General features: G+C 37.1%; 1 protein-coding gene across 1 annotated transcript in view; it reads left to right on the top strand.

Annotated features, from left to right (window-relative positions):
- LOC127442217 (laminin subunit gamma-2-like) overlaps positions 1-21,414 on the top strand; it is a 27,042-nt gene continuing 5,628 nt past the window's right edge. Inside the window, exons 1-18 of the mRNA XM_051700082.1 lie at positions 1-190; positions 4,539-4,715; positions 5,030-5,153; positions 6,231-6,373; positions 6,721-6,852; positions 6,968-7,157; positions 8,539-8,651; positions 8,735-8,950; positions 9,040-9,216; positions 10,963-11,196; positions 11,288-11,424; positions 12,051-12,207; positions 13,288-13,493; positions 13,800-13,879; positions 14,132-14,269; positions 14,393-14,537; positions 15,167-15,316; positions 16,477-16,591. Coding sequence (XP_051556042.1) covers positions 115-190; positions 4,539-4,715; positions 5,030-5,153; positions 6,231-6,373; positions 6,721-6,852; positions 6,968-7,157; positions 8,539-8,651; positions 8,735-8,950; positions 9,040-9,216; positions 10,963-11,196; positions 11,288-11,424; positions 12,051-12,207; positions 13,288-13,493; positions 13,800-13,879; positions 14,132-14,269; positions 14,393-14,537; positions 15,167-15,316; positions 16,477-16,591 — 2,710 coding nt within the window. The 5' untranslated portion in view covers positions 1-114. The remainder of the gene's footprint in view (positions 191-4,538; positions 4,716-5,029; positions 5,154-6,230; positions 6,374-6,720; positions 6,853-6,967; positions 7,158-8,538; positions 8,652-8,734; positions 8,951-9,039; positions 9,217-10,962; positions 11,197-11,287; positions 11,425-12,050; positions 12,208-13,287; positions 13,494-13,799; positions 13,880-14,131; positions 14,270-14,392; positions 14,538-15,166; positions 15,317-16,476; positions 16,592-21,414) is intronic.

Here is a 21,414-nt window from a genome sequence, read left to right on the forward strand (position 1 = left end):
AGCTGGCACAACCGTCAGGTGGCCGTTTCATCGCATTTCAGCGGGCCCTGAATATCTCTTTATATCGACAGACATTAGAAGAGAGAAAACGTGGAGATACAACTTTCGCCGTGAATGTGGAAAATGAAGAGCAGTTGGATCTTTCTGTGCGCAGTTTGCTTTTGGTCCCCAATTCAAGGATCATTTCGACGTAAGTGTATTTCTGACTGAGTTTGTGCATAATTTGTCATTAGCCTATTTAATTAAATATTATGGCAATGTATTGAAGATAGATTGATTTGAATCAACGACAGGTGAGAATTTTTTTTTTTTTTTTATGTTTAGCTTATGCAGATAAAAACAGATCTACAGGTTATTCGTAAATAATAATAATAATAATAATAATAATAATAATAATAATAATAAAACACTATTGGTAAGAAGACATGCAGCCTGTATTTATAATGCATCATAAAGGTTTTTGTAATCCATTATATCTGTCCATTAAATGGCAGTTATAAGACACCATAATAGCATTCATAATTAATGTTCATAACCATTATAATAATATTCAGTATTATTCATGATTACACAGTTAAAGAATGCAATACATTATAACAAATGGTACAAAACATGAACTTTTGTGTTGTTGTAATAGGTAGGCTAACTATTACTAATGTGTACATGATGTGCGGCAATTATTTAATAGAACATACAATTGATTTTATGGTGTATTATTATTCATTATAGACTACTTGTATTGGTATAATAGACATTGTTTAATGATTTGTGACTTTATGACAGAAATTCTATTTCATAGTAATAGAAATGCAAAGTGATTTCAGAATTAATTTCATTCAGAAAAGTGCTTTAATTAATTCATAATTACAGTGTTTAGTGTATAATTACAATGCAACAAGACACTGCTCACAGAGGCATTGCCTCATTCATCACATAACACTCAGATAATAATAATCATAACCACAATAATCCTAGTCATAATAATCTGAATAATAATAAATCTGGTTGCCAGACGGGAAACTGTTAGCATCATTTGATTTTGAATAGTTGACTTTGAAGATATAAACATGCATTATGCATGTATTAATGTAGAAGCAAAATGTGGAAACCGCATCATTGCATTCAGAATTATTTATTTTGATTCCAAGACAACGTTTGAACAAACAGAAGGACTTTTGTATCACAGCTGAGAAAGTGTAGGCCATTTCTCATGATGTGCTGTCATTAAGATTGAGAGGCTGTTGTTGCTCACATGTGAGAGAGTACTGATGTTAGGTTGAAGTCATTAAAACTAATTTTTTAACCACTCCACAGATTTAATATTAGAAAACTATAGTTTTGGCAAGTTGTTTAGGACATCTACTTTGTTCATGACACGAGTAATTTTTCCAACAATTCTTTACAGACAGATTGTTTCACTTTTAATTGACTATATCACAATTCCAAGTTAACTGTGCCTTTAAGCAGCTTGGAATATTCCAGAAAATGATGTCAAGCCTTTAGACAAATAGCCAATTAGCTTCTGATAGGAGGTGTACTGAATTGGAGGGGTACCTGTGGATGTATTTTGAGTCCTACCTTCAAACTCAGTGCCTCTTTGCTTGACATCATGGGAAAATCAAAAGAAATCAGCCAAGACCTCAGAAAAAAAATTGTGGACCTCCACAAGTCTGGTTCATCCTTGGGAGCAATTTCCAAATGGCTGAAGTTACCACGTTCATCTGTACAAATAATAGTATGCAAGTATAAACACCATGGGACCACGCAGCCATCATACCGCTCAGGAAGGGGACGCATTCTGTCTCATAGTGATGAACGTAATTTGGTGTGAAAAGTGCAAATCAATCCCAGAACAACAGCAAAGGACCTTGTGAAGATGCTGGAGGAAACAGGAAGACAAGTATCTATATCCACATAACCTGAAAGGCTGCTCAGCAAGGAAGAAACCGCTGCTCCAAAACCACCATAAAAAGCCAGACTACAGTTTGCAAGTGCACATGGGGACAAAGATTCTACTTTTTGGAGAAATGTCCTCAGTGAAACAAAAATGGAACTGTTTGGCCATAATGACCACCGTTATGTTTGGAGGAAAAAGGGTGAGGCTTGCAAGCCGAAGAACACCATCTCAACCGTGAAGCATGGGTGATGGCAGCATCATGTTGTGGGGGTGCTTTGCTGCAGGAGGGACTGGTGCACTTCACAAAATAGATGGCATCATGAGGAAGGAAAATTTTGTGGATATATTGAAGCAAAATCTCAAGACATCAGCCAGGAAGTTAATGCTCGGTCGCAAATGAGTCTTCCAAATGGACAGTTACCCCAAGCATACCTCCAATGTTGTGGCAAAATGGCTTAAGGACAACAAAGTCAAGGTATTGGAGTGGCCATCACAAAGCCCTGACCTCAATCTGATAGAAAATTTGTGGGCAGAACTGAAAAAGGCCTTCAAACCTGACTCAGTTACACCAGTTCTGTCTGGACGAATGGGCCAAAATTCCAGCAACTAATTGTGAGAAGCTTGTGGAAGGCTACCCAAAATGTTTGACTGTAGTTAAACAATTTAAAGGCAATGCTACCAAATACTAACAAAGTGTATGTAAACTTCTGACCCTCAGGGAATGTGATGAAAGAAATAAAAGCTGAAATAAATAATTCTCTCTACTATTAGTCTGACATTTCACATTCTTAAAATAAAATAGTGATCCTAACTGACCTAAGACAGGGAATGTTTTCTACGATTAAATGTCAGGAATTGTGAAAAACTGAGTTTAAATGTATTTGGCTAATGTTTGTTCTTTTCTGAGTGGATGAGGGTTGCGTGTTCATGTTGACTCTATATTACATCATTACATTAGTTATAAATTACCTACAAGAGTGAACTTGTCCTGCCCACAAAGTGACTGCCTATTATCCAACATCCATTATAGATTAACGTACTGTAGGCCTGACTGAACGTTGACTAGGTTGTTTTATTACATGTAATCCTGCATGATCTAATGTGGACACAGCTGTGGACATTTAACTTCCTTTAAGTTGTCAGATCCTTAATATCTTTCAGATGTTTGCTGATCTTCAGACATTTGTGGTTTTGTCATTTTATGCTCCAGTAGATAATGGTTTGTGGGTTTGAATAATAGTCGATATAATATAGCATTACTTATATGCTGAAGAATGTGTGAATATACCTGAGGGTGTGGGGATAATTTGATGCGTCTGCGGCAATGGTTTGAGGAGTCTTTAGAGGTTACTTTTCCATGCTCACAGTACCATTAAAATCTGGCTGGCGCCAGTGAACTTTGACAGTGAGATAACCAAATTACATTTCAAAGACTGCAAAAATGCAACATATTCAGCAAATTCCTAACGCACAAAAGTTTTACATTTTGTCTTCACAGATTTCCCCTTCTTAAATACAAAATGTAATCAAAAGTTATGTGGCTTTTATTACATGTCCGTTAGCTTTGAGTTCATCTACTATATATGTGTGTGTTACTAACCGATGACAAAATCCACTTTTAGCAAATATACGCCTTTAAAATTTACAGCCCTTCTCATCTTATCAAAACAGACCAAAAAATATTGATGACTCATGGTGCACTACACAAGTTTTTTGTCTAATCAAATTCTCAATAGAATGAGAAAGTCCCTCCTCTTAAAGGGATAGTTCAACCAAAAATGAAAATTCTCTTGTCATTTACTCACCCTCATGCCATCCCAGATGTGTATGACTTTCTTTCTTCTGCAGAAAACAAATAAAGCTCTGTAGGTCCATACAATGCAAGTGAATGGTGATCAGACATTTCAAGCTTCAATAAGCACATAAAGACAGCATAAAAGTAATCCATATGACTCCAGTGGTTTAATATATGTCTTCTGAAGCAATGCAATCACTTTGGATGAGAAACAGATCAATATTTCTATCCTTATGACTATAAATCTCCACTTTCGCGGTCACTTTAGTGAAAGTGAAAGTGGAGATTTAAAGGAAAAAAGGGACTTAAATATTGATCTGTTTGTCACCCACACCAATTATATCGCTTCTGAAGACATAGATATTACCACTGGAGTTGTATGGATTACTTTTATGCTGTCTTTGATTTTTGGAGCTTAAAAGGTCTGGTCACCATTCACTTGCATTGTATGGACCTACATAGCTGAAATATTCTTCTAAAAATCTTCATTTGTGTTCTGCAGAAGAAATTCATACACATCTGGGATGGCATGAGGATGAGTAAATGATGAGAGAATTTTCAGTTTTAGGTGAAATATCCCTTTAATACCACCTGCAACCAACAAGCAAGTAGCAAATCTTGGTTCATGGCTGTGATGTAATTAAAGCCTGTTGGCTATTTAAAAACAAAAGTGAAGAGCCTTTCAATAGGCTATTTGCTGCCTAATGTCCTGTTTCAATGGTAAATATGACAACAAAGGACAGAAACTGTGCTCATCAAGTGATTTTTATGGTGTCTTTAACAGTTAAATGTTTCTGCCTGGCATCACACAGCCAAAGTCACCGATCTTGGTGTGTTTTCTTGCAGCCTCCTCTTCCTGTCAATGTTATGGTAAAGCACAGTACTGCAAATTGGATCATCTGGGACTGCACTGTGTAAACTGCCAGGGGAACACAGAAGGGCGGCAATGTGAAAGCTGCAAGGAAGGATATTACCACCAGAGGGCAGAAGACAGCTGTTTGCCCTGCAACTGCAACACTGCAGGTGAGACACTACTAAAATACAGGAGTCTTCACAAATGTCTGGAAAATGAAACATTAGTCAGTCTTTCATTAATATTGATCTTTTTTTATCTAATGCAATGAAAGGGACAGTTCACCTAAAAATGAAAATGACAGCCTCAGTCTCCTTCATTATCATTGCATATTTTTTCTATACAATGAAAGTGGATGGTGACTGGAACGATATGAGGGTGAGTAAATGATGACAGAATTTTCATTTTTGGGCGAACCTATCCTGTCCATATACCTTTGGGGCCACTGTATGAACAAACGGCAAATATAAATTTTTTGGATTAGGTTCTCAAGGACCAGTCTGCAACAAGGAGGGACGGTGTATGTGCAAAGAGGGAATTCATGGGGACAAGTGTGACCGGTGTCATGATGGGTCTCCAGTCACAGTCAATGGGTGTGAGCCTTTGAGGTGAGAACAGGGTGCCCTATGTTTCCATGTTTAAAGGTGAAATGTGTAATTTTTTTAATACTTTGCCTATCCCTATTTATCTCAGCAGTTACAACAAGAAGTAAGCCATTTGTATGTTGATTCCCCTGAAAAGTTTAAACAATGTGGTGCTATCAAAACGTTGCTCTATTTGTTAGAGTATCCTGACCAACCTGACATAGCAACATTGGCTCATCAATGTCTTGTGTTTAGGGTGGGACTATCTGTTTTTTCTGACAAATGGCAGGTGGGGGGAGTGTTTAGGAAACCTGTATTTAAGGAATGTTCTGGGTTCAATACATGTTAAACTCAATCGACAGCATTTGGGGCATAATGTTGATTACCACAAAAATCTATTTAGACTCATTTTCTTTAAAAAAGCAAAAATCGAGGTTACAGAGTAAGGCACTTACAATAGAAGTGAATGAGGATAATGAAAGTGAACGTGGCCAATTTTTGGAGGGTTTAAATACAGAAATGTGAAGCTTAAAATTTGATAAAAGTGCTTACATTTATTCTTCTCTAAAAACTTGTTTATTATTTGAGCTGTAAAGTTGTTTCAATTGTCATTTTTACAGTCATTTTAGGGTTTTAGGGTTTGTTGACATTACATCATTGTGGTAACGAAGTTGTAAAATTCGCTATAACTTTACACAAAAATGGTTTGTAAGTGATTTTATGACACTAAAATCATGTTTACACATATCCTTTATGTCTTGTGGTTATATTTTTGAAAAAGTGAGTATTTTAACTTTAAAAAATTGACCCCATTCACTTCTTTTTTTTAAAGAAAAGGAGGAACGAGTTGAAATTAATTTTGGTGGTAATTAACATTATGCCACAAATGCTGCCGACTGGGCTTAACTTGTATTGAACCTGAAACATCCCTTTAACCTATATGAAAACAGTCAGCATTAAGTGATGATAGAGCTGCAGAAATTACACACTTTTGTGTAAAGTTTGTCCCTGACTACAATCAACAGTTAATCAAGCATTTTCAAACATTTTGACTCCAGGTTTGTTAAGTATGTTTGGCTTAATTTGCGTCTTCTCTTACAGGCTAAGCTGTCGGTCGCGTTATAATGGCCAGTTCACATATAATACAGAGGAATGCCTGCCCTGCTTTTGTAATGGACATTCAAATGTGTGCACGTCAGCTAAGGGATACTCCATTCACAACATCACTTCAACTTTTGATCATGGTGAGGTTAATGCATAACCTCTGATTCATTCATACACTAACAAATTATACCATTGAACACAAAAGGATATGTTAGGCAAAGCGTTAGACTCAAGTCACCATTCACTTTCATAGCATTTTTGTTACATACAATGAAAGTGAATGGTGACTGAGGATAACATTTTTCCTAGCATCACTTTTGTGTTCCGTAGAAGATAGTAATGTGGGTTTGGAATAACATGAGGGTGAGTAATTGATGATACCATTTTAATTTCTTGAACTATCACTTGGAGGTCAACTATTTTCTAAATTGCATATACCACGTTTTTTGAAAATCTTTGATAATGAGATCTTTTTTGTCTCTTATAGGACCTGAGGGATGGCAAGCTTCCACTGCTCAGGGTGTGAGTCCCTCACAAGTGGACTTCAGGTGGTCTCCCACCCATAAAGACCTTGAGGTTATCTCTAAGGAGATCTTTCCTATTTATCTGTTTGCTCCAGGTATGCTGATTTAAGTTATATCAGGAATTATTTTATTATTGGTGCTTCCAGTAATATAGTGTCTGTGTTATATTGCCCAGTGTCCACAAATCGTACTTCTTTGTGTTCAATAAAGCATCATACCTGGGGAATCAGGCTCTGAGCTATGGTCAGACGCTGACCTTCTCTCTTCGTCTGGACAGAGGTGTCCGTCGTCCCTCCACCTCTGATGTTATGCTAGAAGGAGCAGGTCTTAAGGTGACTGCTTCACTAGGGGACTTGAGAACTGTGGTACCCTGTGGCAAGAAAATCGCTTACACATTCAGGTGAGTAACTTCATCAATAATAAATAAAATATTTTATGAAGAATATGTGAGTGGTACTTACGCAAAACCCACCCAAAACTATGATGCTAGGATGTTGTGGATGGTTGCCACAGTATTGCCATGAGGCTGCTAAGGTATTCTAAGCATGTTGTTATGTAGCTGTTAGGTTGTTCTGGGTGGCTGCTAGATAGTTGCTAGAGTGTTCTTGGTGGTTGCTTGATGGTTGCTAGGGTTTTCAGGGTAGTTGCTAGAGTGTTCTGAGTGATTGTGGTGGTTGCTATAGTGTTCTGGGTAGTTGCTAGGTGGTTGCTAGAGTATTCAATGTGGTTGCTATAGTGTTCTGGGTTGTTGCTAGGTGGTTGCTAGATAGTTAATAGAGTGTTTTTGGTGATTTCTTAGTGGTTGCTAGGGTGTTTAGAGTGGTTGCTAAGTGGTTGCTAGAATGTTCTGGGTGGTTGCTTTGTGGTTGCTAGAGTGTTCTGGGTGGTTGCTAGTTAGATTCTGGTGTTTTGGGTGGTTGGTTGGTGGATGCTTGTGTGTTCAGGGTGGCTGCTAGAGTGTTCTGGGTGGTTGCTTGGTGGTTTCTAAATAGTTTCTAGAGTGTTTTTGTGGTTGCTAGGGTTTTCAGGGTGGTTGCTGGAGTGTTCTATTTGGTTGTTTAGTAGTTGCTTAGATATTCTGGATGGTTGCTAGGTGGTTGCTAGAGTATTCTGGGTGGTTGCTTAGTGGTTGCTAGATCATTTCTAGAGTGTATTGGTGGTAGCTAGGATGTTCAGAGTGGTTGCTAGGAAGTTGCTAGCTAGATTTTTCTGCATGGTTGCTAGTTGGTTGCTAGGGTGTTTGCTAGTGTGTACAAGGTAATTGCTCATGTGTTCTAGGTGTATGCTAGCTAGAGTGTAGTGTACTGGGTGGTTGCTAAAGTGTTCTGGGTGGTTGCTAGGTGGCTGCTAGAATGTTCTGGGTAATTGCTAGGTGGTTGCTAGGGTGTTCTAATGGTTGCTAAGTGGTTGCAAGGGTGTTCAGGGTGGTTGAAAGAATGTTATAGCTTGGGTCCCTCTGTCAATGTTTATAACAATTTTTTTCACCTGTTTAAAAATTTACCAGGCAAAAGTCTGATCATTTAGAAAAGTAAGAGCACATCTCTCCTCAGTCAGCAACATGATTTAAGTTCAAGTCTGTTTCACACATGCAGATGTTTAATACTTAGGGTTAGGGTTTTTTCAAATCCTTAAACCCAAGAATGTGCAATAGTAGTAGTGTAATTGTGGTGTTTGCTAATGCAATAACAGCTAACCTAAAGCCCATTCCTGATGCAAAGTTTTAATGGTCAATGACTTAGGCTAATAATAAAAATGTTATCATATTTTACAATACTTTACAGATTGGATGAACAACCTGGAAGCAAATGGAGACCACAGCTCACATCCACAGAATTCCAAAGGCTTCTGAGCAATCTTACAGCCATTAAAATCAGGGGAACATTTGGTGAAAATGGTGAGTACCACTCCAACAAAGTATCACCACAAAAATAACAACACATAAAGCATGAAATAATATTGTGACTGCTTTTACAACAGGACGTGGTTACCTAGACGACGTCTCACTGGTGTCAGCTAAACTGGGCCCTGGCACCCCTGCAGTCTGGGTCGAGAAGTGCAGCTGCCCTGTCGGTTATGATGGACTGCTTTGTGAGTACTGTGCCACAGGATACAAGAGGCGTTTCCCCGGCCAAGGCCCCCGAAGCCCCTGTGATCCATGTTCTTGTCAGGGTGGAACATGTGATCCAGAAACAGGTTTGTTATTTCAGTATGTTTGATTTGTGTTTTAAATGATGGACGCGAATAAGTCTGTGCTGAACAATGTGGATTTCTTGCGTTTACAGGAGGATGCTACTCTGCTGATGAGATACCAAACCTGCAGATGTGCCCTAAAGGTTATTATGTCAACCGCCAGCAGTCTAGCTCCTGTCAGAAATGCCCATGTCCCGAGGATGAGGCTTGCTATGTCATTCCCAGAACTCAGCAAGTGACATGTGTCCGTTGTCCTCGAGGGACTACAGGTGAGAAACACAGAGCAAATGCACAGGGAAACCTCAGAGGGATGACACTTAAAGGAATAGTTCACCTGAAAATTTTAATTCAGTAATTATTTTCTCACCCCCATGTTGTTCCAAACCCATATGACATTCTTTCTTCCAATGAACTAAAAAAAAAGAAAGTGGCAGCTCTTTTCCATATAAGTAAATAAGGACTGGACAGTCAAGGTCCAAAATAAAAAAAATAAATAAATAAAAAAAGCAGCATAAAATTATAATAAAAATGGTCTATATGACATGTGTGCTATATTCCAAGCCATACGATAGCTTTGTGAGAGGAACAGACCAAATATAAGTTGTTATTTACTAATAATTACCCCCAGTGACCTGTTAGCCTGAGTGAGTCAGTGAGTTGAACTCAAGAAGTGAATCAGTCTGATTTGTGAATGAATCATTCAGACCAGTTTTGTGAACTGTATCAACTGGTTCCATGAAAATATTTAATTTGTTCACGAATCAGACATTTCTACTCTCATGAACTCACTAAGGAGAGCTAGAGTGGATGTCAATTATTTCAGTGAATCATTTACATTTTCACTTGTTCCTCACACAAAGATATCATATGGCTTCAGAAGGTTTGGAATATAGTCATATGGGTTTAAAACGACATGAGGCTGATTAAATGATGATTTTCATTTTTGTGTAAACTGTTGCTTTAAAGTTGGTATGAAACAGAAGTTGTGACCGACTTTACTTGCATATTGTGATGTATTTCCAAGCTTATCGAACATGAAAAAAATGTAGGGTGGGGATTTTATCCATCAGCTGTTGATTGGATAGTGAAAAGTGGGCGTTGCATACCGGAGTGGAGGCAGATCTAAATGCGAGTTTGCAGTCGTCACACAGACACAAACACACTCATTCCACCATGCTGCTTGAGTCAGATCCGGTTACCGGGGAAATTGAGCAGCGATCTCAACACATTGATAATAGCACATTGCAGACTTTATTATGAATAGGCTGTAGCCATTGAGAAACAAGCCAGTAAAATATCACAAACAATATTTCAAAGTTTTGAATAACAAAACACTAAAAATAAAGGGGAAAAACTCTTACTCGTGCTGTACAAGAGATCTGCATTTAGAAACATGAATAAACTCCAGAAGCATCCGAACTCGCGTTGTATTCAGTAGTGATCACTTCAGCAATTCAAGAATGAAATGTCTAGAGCAGAACTGCGAATTCACCATTATTTCTCCTTCTTCGAAATGTAAATTCAAGCCAACGGGCCCGTAACCAAGGAAGTTTGGGGTAAGGAATGGGAGTTTTGGGGGAAAACAGCCAAAAATACACCTTTTCATCTCTGCATTAGCTGCTTTGATGGCAGGTTTGTTTACAAGATCCTTGGAGGGGCGGGGTTAAAACTGACTTCCACTTGCATACGTCATCAGAGAAGAGTCAATTCATTGGAAGAGCAAGTTATGATATTTTGATTAAAGATTACGAGGTCAAATTTTTTTTAAATAAAATAGCAAATATGCATGGATGAATCCTTCATAATGAGACCAGTAACAGGCATCATTAAAATAAATAGGGTCAATTTTTATTTCATGCAGACTTTAAAAAGAAACTGCATGAATCTCAGTGTTTCAATGAAAATTCCAGGCCTTCTTGTTATGTTGAATCTGTTTTCTGTGTTTGCTTTGATTCTATGTTGTACAAATGTAACCTAAAATAAAATTTTCATTCATACCTTGATGCACACAACAGGCTCTCGTTGTGAAATCTGTGATGAGGGTTTCTATGGAGACCCCCTGGGAGAGTACGGCCCTCCCAAACAGTGCCAGCCTTGCCATTGTAATGGCCACGTGGATCAGAACGCTGTAGGCAACTGTGACCGCCGAACAGGAGAGTGTCGGAAGTGTTTGAATCACAGCACTGGCCCTAAGTGTGAGAACTGTGAAGAGGGATACCACCACAGTTACTCCACAGAGCCATGCCAGGGTATGCTAACTCTCACAAGTCTGAATATAACAGGACCAGTGCAGTCAAAAACTGAAAATTACCAGATTCTTGTTTTCTTTTGTCCCTGTAGCTTGTAACTGCAACCGACAGGGATCTGTGTCAAATTCATGCAGTGATAAAGGCCAGTGTAAGTGTAAGGAAGGATTTGAGGGACTTAAGTGTGACATATCGATGTGTCCATCCTGCTTCAGTCCAGTCAAGAGCAAGGTAAGGGAATTTGAGAAACCGAAAACTAAGAAATATAAAAATATATCATCAGAGAAGTGGCATCATAGTTCAACAAACAACCTTTCCTAATACTGTATAGATGGATGGATGGATAGATAGATAGATAGATATAAACAAAAAGCGCTAAAAAGCTGTACTAAGTCTTTAAGTAAGGATTGGGAAGTCATATATATGATTTAACTAAGAGAAAAATGTCAGTGAAATTTTCCATTTTGTCATAACAAGCACTTTAAAAACTGAATATAAAAAAAAGATGAGAGAATCTTGCTGGGTTTGATGGGTGCAGCTTGCTTGTTTATTTTCAGGAGAGTGATATAACGGTATGTTGTTTTGAAGCTGATCTTAAACGCTGAATGTGTGGGTGGAATTAAATATGCAGTTTGTCCAGGAACCAGCGCACAGATTTATCTTCTAAATCTCTCCTCCATGCTTAACTGGAGTCTATTTACTTAATCTCTTTAAAAAGCCTATTTACTCTAGGTTAAAAATGATTGAAAACATGAAAAGATATTTTGCTTTGGATCCAGTCCCTGCACAGTATTTAAGGAGAGGTATATGAATAAAAGTTGGCAAATAAATGTTGTTCATTGTTTGTTTTATATCAGATCGAGGCTTATGCACGACAGCTGCGGGAAATGGAGGATTTATTCAAAGGAATTGGAAGTGGTGATGTTTCAGTCAATGATGCTGAGATGGAACGAGCCATTAGGGCTGCAGAGGTCATTTTGCAATCCCTGGAGACCAGAGCAAATGAACTTACAAGTACGAAAATCCCTCTTACTTCATGTCTTTGTTAATTTCATTCTCACTCATTTACATTTGTTTACTCAGTGGCAGCAAAAAGTATTTGGACACTCTTGGACACTTTAGTCACACTTATAAGGTCTAAATGTCACTGTTTAGATATTAAACCATGGCATTTGCAAACAACTGATGCTAAATCTTTTCTCAGAACTAACCTTGCTTTTCTTGGTCAATTATATTTAACGGCTGCTCTTAAAGGGATAGATCACCCAGAAATGAATATTCTCTCATAATTTACTCACCCTTATGCCATCCCAGATGTGAATGATTTTCTGTCTTCTGCTGAACACAAACAAAGATTTTTAGAAGAATACCTCAGCTCTGTAGGTCCATACAATGCAGGTGAATGGTGTCCAGACCTTTCAAGCTCCAAAAAGCACATAAAGGCAGCATAAAAGTAACCCATATGACTCCAGTGGTTAAACCTGTCTTCAGAAGCAATATGATAGGTGTGAGTGTGAAACAGATCAATATTTAAGTCTTTTTTTACTATAAAAAAGTGATTTAATCACTTTAGAAGACATACATTAAACCAATGGAGTCATATGGATTACTGTTATGCTGCCTTTATATGATATTTGGAGCTTCAAAGGTCTGGCCACCATTCACTGGTTCACAAATTCACAAATGTTCTTCTAAAAATCTTTGTTTGTATTCAGCAGAAGAAAGAAAGACATACACATCTGGGATGGCATGAGGGAGAGTAAATGATGAGAGAATTTTCATTTTTGGGTGAACTATCCCTTTAAGGTCAGCTTTAATTGATGAATTAAATCGGTTCCCATCATGTTCACAGAGGTTAACAATAAGAAAGTTTCCATATACATTTGAACAATGTATTTATTGTTTTATGGTTTGAAACCTAATGAACGTGTGCTAGTGCTATATTTCTTTGGAAATACCAATTGGTTTGATGTTTTTTGAAAATAATGGAAATACATTCATATATTTTTAAGGGTGACTTAATTGCCCAAATACTTTTTTGAGCCACTGTATTTAATAAATACTTTAAAAAGACTTGTTGATTATACTATATAGATACAGAGAAACAGCTTCAGAATAAGCTGGCAAGCATTAGCAAAACCCAGCTGAGAGAGGACAGAAGCATAGAGGTTCTGTTAAAAACAGTGGATTCTATTAGAAGCAAAGATCAGCAGTATAAGATGGAAGTTTCTGAAATCCAGAAACTCATCAGTGACATCAGGACACAACTACAACAGGCCAAACAGGACATCCAGCAGGCTGTGAGTATTTCATGTTTTGGAACTTGACATATGATTTGTTGATGTATATTACATGCTACACTTCATGGCTGAAAGTATGTGGACACTTCCTTTCTTATTAGCAGGTTTGACTATTTCAGCTACACCCATTACTAACAGTAGCATAAAATCAAGCATGTAACCACGCACTTTCTGTAGACAATCGTTATTATTAGAATGAGCTATTATAGCAGCAAAAGGGAGGACCACATACTTTTGGCCATGTAGTTTAGATTCTAAAATAAAAAGATTAAAATTCTCTAAGTTGTCTTCATATTTCTATTTCAGGAGTTTCCCTCAGGTGATGCGGAGGCAGGCACGGACACCTTGTCTTATTTGGTTCAGAGAGCTGCTGATCTCGCCAAGCAGTATGTAACATGTTTTTACTCAAATGCATGAAACTGTGAAACAAAACAACATGATGATTGATCCATTACTGAATGTGCACTAATAAGCTGTAGTCACTTGTCTAATAAAGAAAAAATAGTTTTCAAAGTGTATATATTTAAACACGTGTTTAACCATTGAACAGACTACCACATCACTTTTCATCTGCAATGGATGGTTCGCTGAGACATGAAAATATGTGTGAGACTTACTTAAGGGTGTTTTCTCACCAGGCACCAAGGTGAGGCAGTGACGGTAGAGACTATCGCAGCCAATTCTTTGTCAGAGTCTGAGAAAGCCCTAGATCTCATACGTGGTGTCATTGGCAGAGAAAATAAGGTCAAAGACGAAGTCAGGGGCCTCAAGAGACAGTAAGTTGCTCAGACTTTGGTTTTTTTTACTGGAAATTTATTTTTCTCTTGACAGTATATAAAACTGTTGTACATTCATTTTAGGGATATAAACTGACTTACTTCTAATGATGATGTTTTCAGGTATGAAGCAGATGTAACTAAAGTGAGTGGCATAGAGAGAAAGGCCATTCAACTGAATGATGCAGCTGAAAAGGAGAGCAGACTGGCCCAGAACATGCTGAAACAATTATCTGACCAGGAGAAGAACCTTCCAAAGGCTCTGAAGGTAGTGAACATGGGTTAGAGATTTATTTTTGTTTTCTTTATTGGAGTGACTATTTGTACTAGGTGTAAATAGCACCTGCCACACATCACAGCTATTTGCACTCTAATAGTCTGGTGGAAACATAAATTGAAGACAAACTGTGCCCCCAGTGTCACTACAGTGGCATGGGGTGTAACGATTGTGTGGATGTGTTTTTCTTGTGCGGACGACCTGGGTTCAATTTCGCCTTTAGTCCCACTTTTCCCCATCCTGTTTCCTGTTTCAACTCTTAATATTTCCTTTAATACTACTTAAAAAAATAAATAATGAAATGAATATAGGTTGATTTACTCACATTGATTTGGTCACGGGGAGTTTGGGGAGTTGAGAAAAAAGGTTTGATCCGGGTAAATTTTTAGCATGTTTGTAGGTCAAGAAATGTAGAGATGTTATTGAGATATTAAAGACAGATGGAGAAGATGAGCAAAAAAAGTGAAATGTCAATCACAGAGTGAGAAATCTGGAAAGGACTCTCTGTAAATGTCTGTTTGGGCATAAGTATGTGTTTGGTTCTCTGCACATGCTTTGTGTAAGTCTCTATTGTGTTTTTGGAGTTGTTAGCCATCTACTATGTTTCTTTGTTTCTGCAGAAGGACATTGCTGGTGTGGTTTCCAAGTTTGATCATCTAAAGGATATGGTGGAGGGGAATTTAACAGCATATCAAGACTTTCAGAAATACATGCTTACTGAACAGAAAGAGACAGCTGATCTGTTCAACCAGAACAAGTATTTCCAACAGGTAATAAACAAGATCCTCTGTTCAACTTTTTCTGAAAATTATACACTGTTTGGAAATGAATGGTTACACCTAAAAATGAAAATTCTCTCATCATTTACTCACTTTCATGCCATCCCAGATGTGTATGACTTTCTTTTTTCTGCAGAACTCAAACAAAGATTTTTAGAAGAATATTACAACTCTGTAGGTCCACACTGTGCAAGTGAAGGGGGATCAGCACTTTAAAGCTCAAAATCACAGAAAGTCAGGGTAAAAGTAATACATATGACTGGTTTAATATGTCTTCTGAAGCGATGCAATTACTTTGGGTGAGAAACATATAAATATTTCAATAATGTTTTTACTAGAAATGTAAATTTCATAACGTGAAAGTTAAGTAAAAGTGGCAATTTATAGAATAAAAGGACTTAAATATTGATTTTCTCACACACCTATTATATCACTTCTGAATACATAAATGTCATATGGATTACTTTTATGCTGCCTATATATGATTTTTGGTGCCTTGTAAGGTCTGATCTCCATTTACTTGCATTGTATAGACCTACAGACCTGAGATGCTCTTCTGAAAATCTTTGTTTTTAGCAGAAGAAAGAACGTCACAAAAATCTGGGATGGCATGAGGGTGAGTAAATGATGAGAGAATTTTCATTTTTTGGTGAACTACCCCTTTAAGAATGTGCCTGATTCGCATTTCAAACAATGCCATAAAGAGATAAGCATTAAAACTTTCTCTTTCATGTAAATCTTTTTTTGTTTTTTTTGTTCTAACCAGCTGAAACCATTACAAGCAATGAGTGACAAGACATTTTATTGCTCAATTGGTTTATATTTTACAGTGAAATCTCATGGATCCAAAATCCCTCTAATAACTGTACATGAAACATCAAAGGCTCTCATTTTGGATGTGATATCATATCACATTCAGTGTAGCCAGACAAATTGCTTGTCACTGGAAACTTGTTGCATCACGCATGTTTAGGACACAGTGTAATGTGTAAATACGCAAGAATGCACTGGAATGCAATGACATTCATAATCGTCATGAACATCCTTGGGCTCAGTGCCTGTAGTTGTCTGATGCCTTGTTGACAGGAGGCCATTGACATTACTTAAATATCTCTGGCCAAACTTATTTGTATTTTTTTGCTTGTTTTAAGGTTCAAGACCAGCTTCTTGCCAGAGCAAATGGTGCTGAAGCCCTCAAAAATTCATCTCTGGACATCTATGCAAACAACATAGACAGCTTGGAAAAAACACTTGAGAAACTCAAAGGTGAGGACAAACATTGGACAATATCATTTAAAAGCTATTACCATATAATTATTATTATATTCAAATTTGTTAGATGAAGAGGTCCCTGTTAGTAATGTAACTTGCCATTTAGCAGATTTCCTATGGATTCATATGGATTCAGAAACACATATATAGTGGCAAGAAAAAGTATGTGAACTCTTTGGAATAAGCTGGTTTTATGCATTAATTGGTCAAAAATTTGATCTCATCTTCATCAAATTCACAAGTATAGACAAACAGAATGTCTTTATTGAACACATGCCATTAAACACTCACAGTGCTGTGGAAAATGTAAATGAACCCTTGGATTTAATAACTATTCATTCCTCCTTTGGATGCAATAACCTCAAACCAAGTGTTTCCGGTAGCTGTGGATTAGTCCTAGCACAATATTCAGAAGGAATTTTGGATAATTCTTCCTTACAGAACTGCTTCAGCTCAGCCATATTCTTAGGATGTCTGGTGTGAACTGCTCTCATGAGGTCATTCCACAGCATCTCTATTGGGTAAAGGTCTGGGCTCAGACTGGACTATTCCAAAAGTTTGATTCTGTAGTTGATTTACTTCAGTGTTTAGGGTCATTGTCCTGCTGCATCACCCAACTTCTACTGAGCTTCATCTGGCACACAGCCACCCTGATATTATCCTGTAGGATATCTTGATAAACTTGGGAATTCATTTTTCCCTCGATGATGACAATCGAACCAGGCACCCGAAGCAGCAAAGCAGCCCCAAATTATGATGCTCCCTCCAACCTACTTCACCTCTGGGATAATGTTTTCATGTTGGTATGCGGTGCCCTTTTTACGCCATACGTAGTGCTGCGTGAACTTCCCAACCATTTCAACCTTAGATTCATCAGTCCACAAAACATTTACCCAGTAGCGTTGTTGACTGTCAAGGTGATCTTTGGCAAACTTCTGGCGCGCAGCAATGTTTTTGTTGGAAAGCAGCGGCTTCTTTGTGGTGTCCTGACATGGACACCATGACTGTTTAATATTTTACATATAGTAGAGTCATGAACAAGGATGTTAACCAGTTCCAATGGTTCCTTCAAGTTTTTCTAGGGTTCTTTTTTTTTTTACCACATTGAGCATTCTGCGGTGTGTCCTTTGAGTCATCTTGGCTCGGAGGCCAATTCTAGTGAGAGTAGCCACAGCACTAAATCGTCTCAATTTATTGACAATTTAACTGTTAACAGATGAATATCTAAGCTCTTCGAGATAAATTTGTAACCCTTTCCAGCTTTATGCAAAGCAACAATTCTTGATCTAAGGTCTTCTGAGATCTCTTTTTTGCAAGGCATGGTCTACGTCAGAAAATGCTTCTTGTGAATTGCAAACTTAAATGTTCTCTTAAAACTCAAAAGTAGCTCTAACCCACACCTGGGATGCCAGGTTTGCCAACTCCTGACTCTAATTAGCTTTTATTAGTGTCGTTAGCCTAGGGGTTCACATTAGGGTTGCACGGTATACCGGTACTAACGAAATATCGCGATAGCAAAACATTTTATATGGCACGATATCATCTTGTTGTTCATTTCGGTACTATATTAAAGTATGCTGCCATTAGCAAAATGTAATGTAATGTGAGAGTTTTGAGATGATATCAAAGACCATTTGAAAATAATAATAAAAAAGTATGGCCAATTGTGATCATTAAACAGCAGAAGGATGTAATTTAATGAAATAATATAGTCACATTCGTGCCCCAGAACGAATGAGAGGCTCCGTCCTGCTGTCATCTCCTTCACACACACACACGCAGGTGCGCACACAAACACAACACACACTACTAATGCTTGATTTTCTTGCAGTGTGTCCAATAGTATCCATCTGCAAAGCTGCAGAGCAGTGTGTTTAGTGTATAATCGGCTGTGAACTCTCAAATGACCATTTTCACCATTGCAGCTCGGAGATTTCAGATCGCGAGTCGCGGGAAGCTTGATATAATGAACCCTTCACAAACAGGAAGAACTTCAAAGGTCTTTCAAAATAAAAGTCCTGCTGAAATAAGCGCTTTATTCAACCGGATGCATGAAATTGAAGACATTATGACTACTGTATAAAAGTGTAATATTCAAAATAGTTGCAATAATACTCATAATAACAATAATATAATATTAAATGGTTATATTATTAATATTATTATCTGTAAGCAATATCACAAAAGCAAGTGTACTGAATATCAGCATGTTGTGATTCAGCCATGGCAACCTTTTACCTCAGGTAATCAGATTATTTTCATTTAATGTTGTCATTAATACTTTAAAGCTCTGTTGTGCATCTTTTTTGTTTTTTTACCAAAAATAATATATATATATATATATATTGTTAAAATATTATTATTGGCTCTATATTGTTGAAAATTATTATATTTTCATTTGATTAAAGCTGTACAGTATGTATTTGATTAAACACAATTTGATCATAACATTTAATGAAAACATTTAACATGGAATCCAGAACATTTTTAAAAAGAAAAGGCACAATTTGTATCTATAAGACTTTATGCAGTTCTTTTAGTCAAGTAATTTTCTGTGTAATTTCATTAAAATTCTGAGTTTTTCTTTTCTTTTTTTTTAATTTGTTGCCTAAGTATCGAGTTAGACCAGAGCAACCCTAGTTCACACACGTTTTCCAATCTTCACTGTGAATATTTGAATGATGTATTCAATATGTACAAGAGCAATACAATCATTTGTGTGTTATTAGTTAAACCAGATTGTTTTTGTTCATTATTGTAACTTAGATGAAGATCAACACAGATTTTAAGACAAATTTATACATAACTGCTGGTAATTCCAAAGGGATAACATACTTTTTCTTTCCACTGTAAATAAACGCGACAAGCACCTTTCTAAAAGGAATAGTTCCCCAAAAAATAAATATTCTGTCAATATTAATGCACCCTCGAGTGGTTCCAAACCCATATTACTTTCTTTCTTCTGTGGAATCCAAAAGGAAATGTTTTGCAGAATGTACTGGTCGCTTTTACCATGCAAATAATGGGGACTGGAGCGTTCAAGCTTCAAAAAGGACAAGAAAACACCAATATCATAAAAGAGTGACCAGTCCATTCCTTAAAACATTTTCTTTTGTGTTCCATGGAAGAAAGCAGTGTTGCGGTCGAGACCAGCTCATCCGAGTCCAAGTCCTGTCTAAGACCAGAGTAGGTCAAGTTCGAGTCAAGACCAAGACCAGAAGAGGGTTGAGTCTGAGTCAAGACCAAGACCGTAGAGGTCTGAGTCGAGACCAGTAAAGGCTGAGTCTAAGACAAGAGTTTTTTATGAATGTGTTAAATGTATAGATTAAAGAACTATTGACTCTGGGCACATATATCAAATAAACCTCATTTATTATTTTCATAAGCTTATGTTGGTTAAACAATATTACCAGTTGAGAATAAAAATGTAATAAATGACACATCCTAGGTTAAGTGAACATATTGGTATTACAATTACAAAGTGCCTGTGTGGCTTAGCATGGCAATACAAACTACCAGCTTTTGTATCCTATTATAATCCATTCAAGTCAAGTAAACATTTCTGCTTTACAAAATAAAGTATTACTGTACTATAACTAAAATGGGCCTAAAAACCTTACAGTAATGTGTTAAATTTGACAATGTTTACGCAGAATGTGAATATAAACATTTACATTCAATTTGTTAACAATTTCCTCAATTTCACTACTATATTTCATTCATTGTAAGTCAAGTAAGCATTTCTGCTTACTTTTGCCTGCAAGATTTCATCTCAAGGTATGCACAGATATATATATTATAACATATATTATGTTTTTCAGAAACCATTAAATTCTGATGTCTGTTTCTTCAGTATGTGTAGCATTCATGTAACTAATGGCTAAAGCATTCCTAAAAGACTAGAGGCCGTTCAGACCAATGCAGTGCAACGAACCCAGATAGCACACAGGTCTCTGAGATGTCTGTTTTAGATCTTTTCATCTGGAAAGCATCTAACATCAGCTAAACATATTAAAAAGATAAGATTTAAAATCTTTCTAAATCATAAACGTTTCAAAGACATTTGTGGAATGTCTTATTGACATCTGAGTCTTATAGACGTATTGCAGATGAGCAAACAACGTAAAATAGACGTCTTCCAGATGTAAACACACACATCAAATAGACGTCTGGGTGTTTAACATGTTCTATCAGGGAAAAGAGTATAACACAGGTGTCTCGAGACACATTTTAACAGTTGATGCTCTTTTTAACTTGACAAATTAACTTAGAAAAAAATTGTGGTGCTCTTCCACGAGATGCAAAAACACAGTGATACTTTATGCAATGGCCAACGACATCTGTTTAGTATGTTTACATAGAACAACAACTGAAAAATAGCATGGATGGACGTAACAACACGTTTGGTGAGAACAGCCCCTTATTAACAAAACGCGGCACCATTAACAAGTTTCTCAAAGTTTCCTTACAAAAAACCAGTATTTTGTTGACTGTAGATACAGTAAATATCCATTTTGTCAAACGATTGTTTTGTTTTTTTCCGTTTTCTAAAATATCCCGATGCTGTTTTAATGAGTACAAATTATTCAGTGAGGTAACAGTCCGAATGAATCGGACTGAATAGCCAATCAATTCAGACCTTTTTGCTAACCTGTTTGGCCAATTCATTGAAAAAGAACGGACTCAGTAGAATGATTTATTTGTGAACTGGGCATCACTAGTTCTGATTCTGCGCAGCAGATTAAAATGCAAGACAGACGTCAAGATCTCTGATATTGTCAGTCACAAATGTTTGTCAGATAAGTCGAAACTTTTAC

Source organism: Myxocyprinus asiaticus, chromosome 6, assembly GCF_019703515.2.
Source record: "Myxocyprinus asiaticus isolate MX2 ecotype Aquarium Trade chromosome 6, UBuf_Myxa_2, whole genome shotgun sequence".
Taxonomy (NCBI): Eukaryota; Metazoa; Chordata; class Actinopteri; order Cypriniformes; family Catostomidae; genus Myxocyprinus; species Myxocyprinus asiaticus.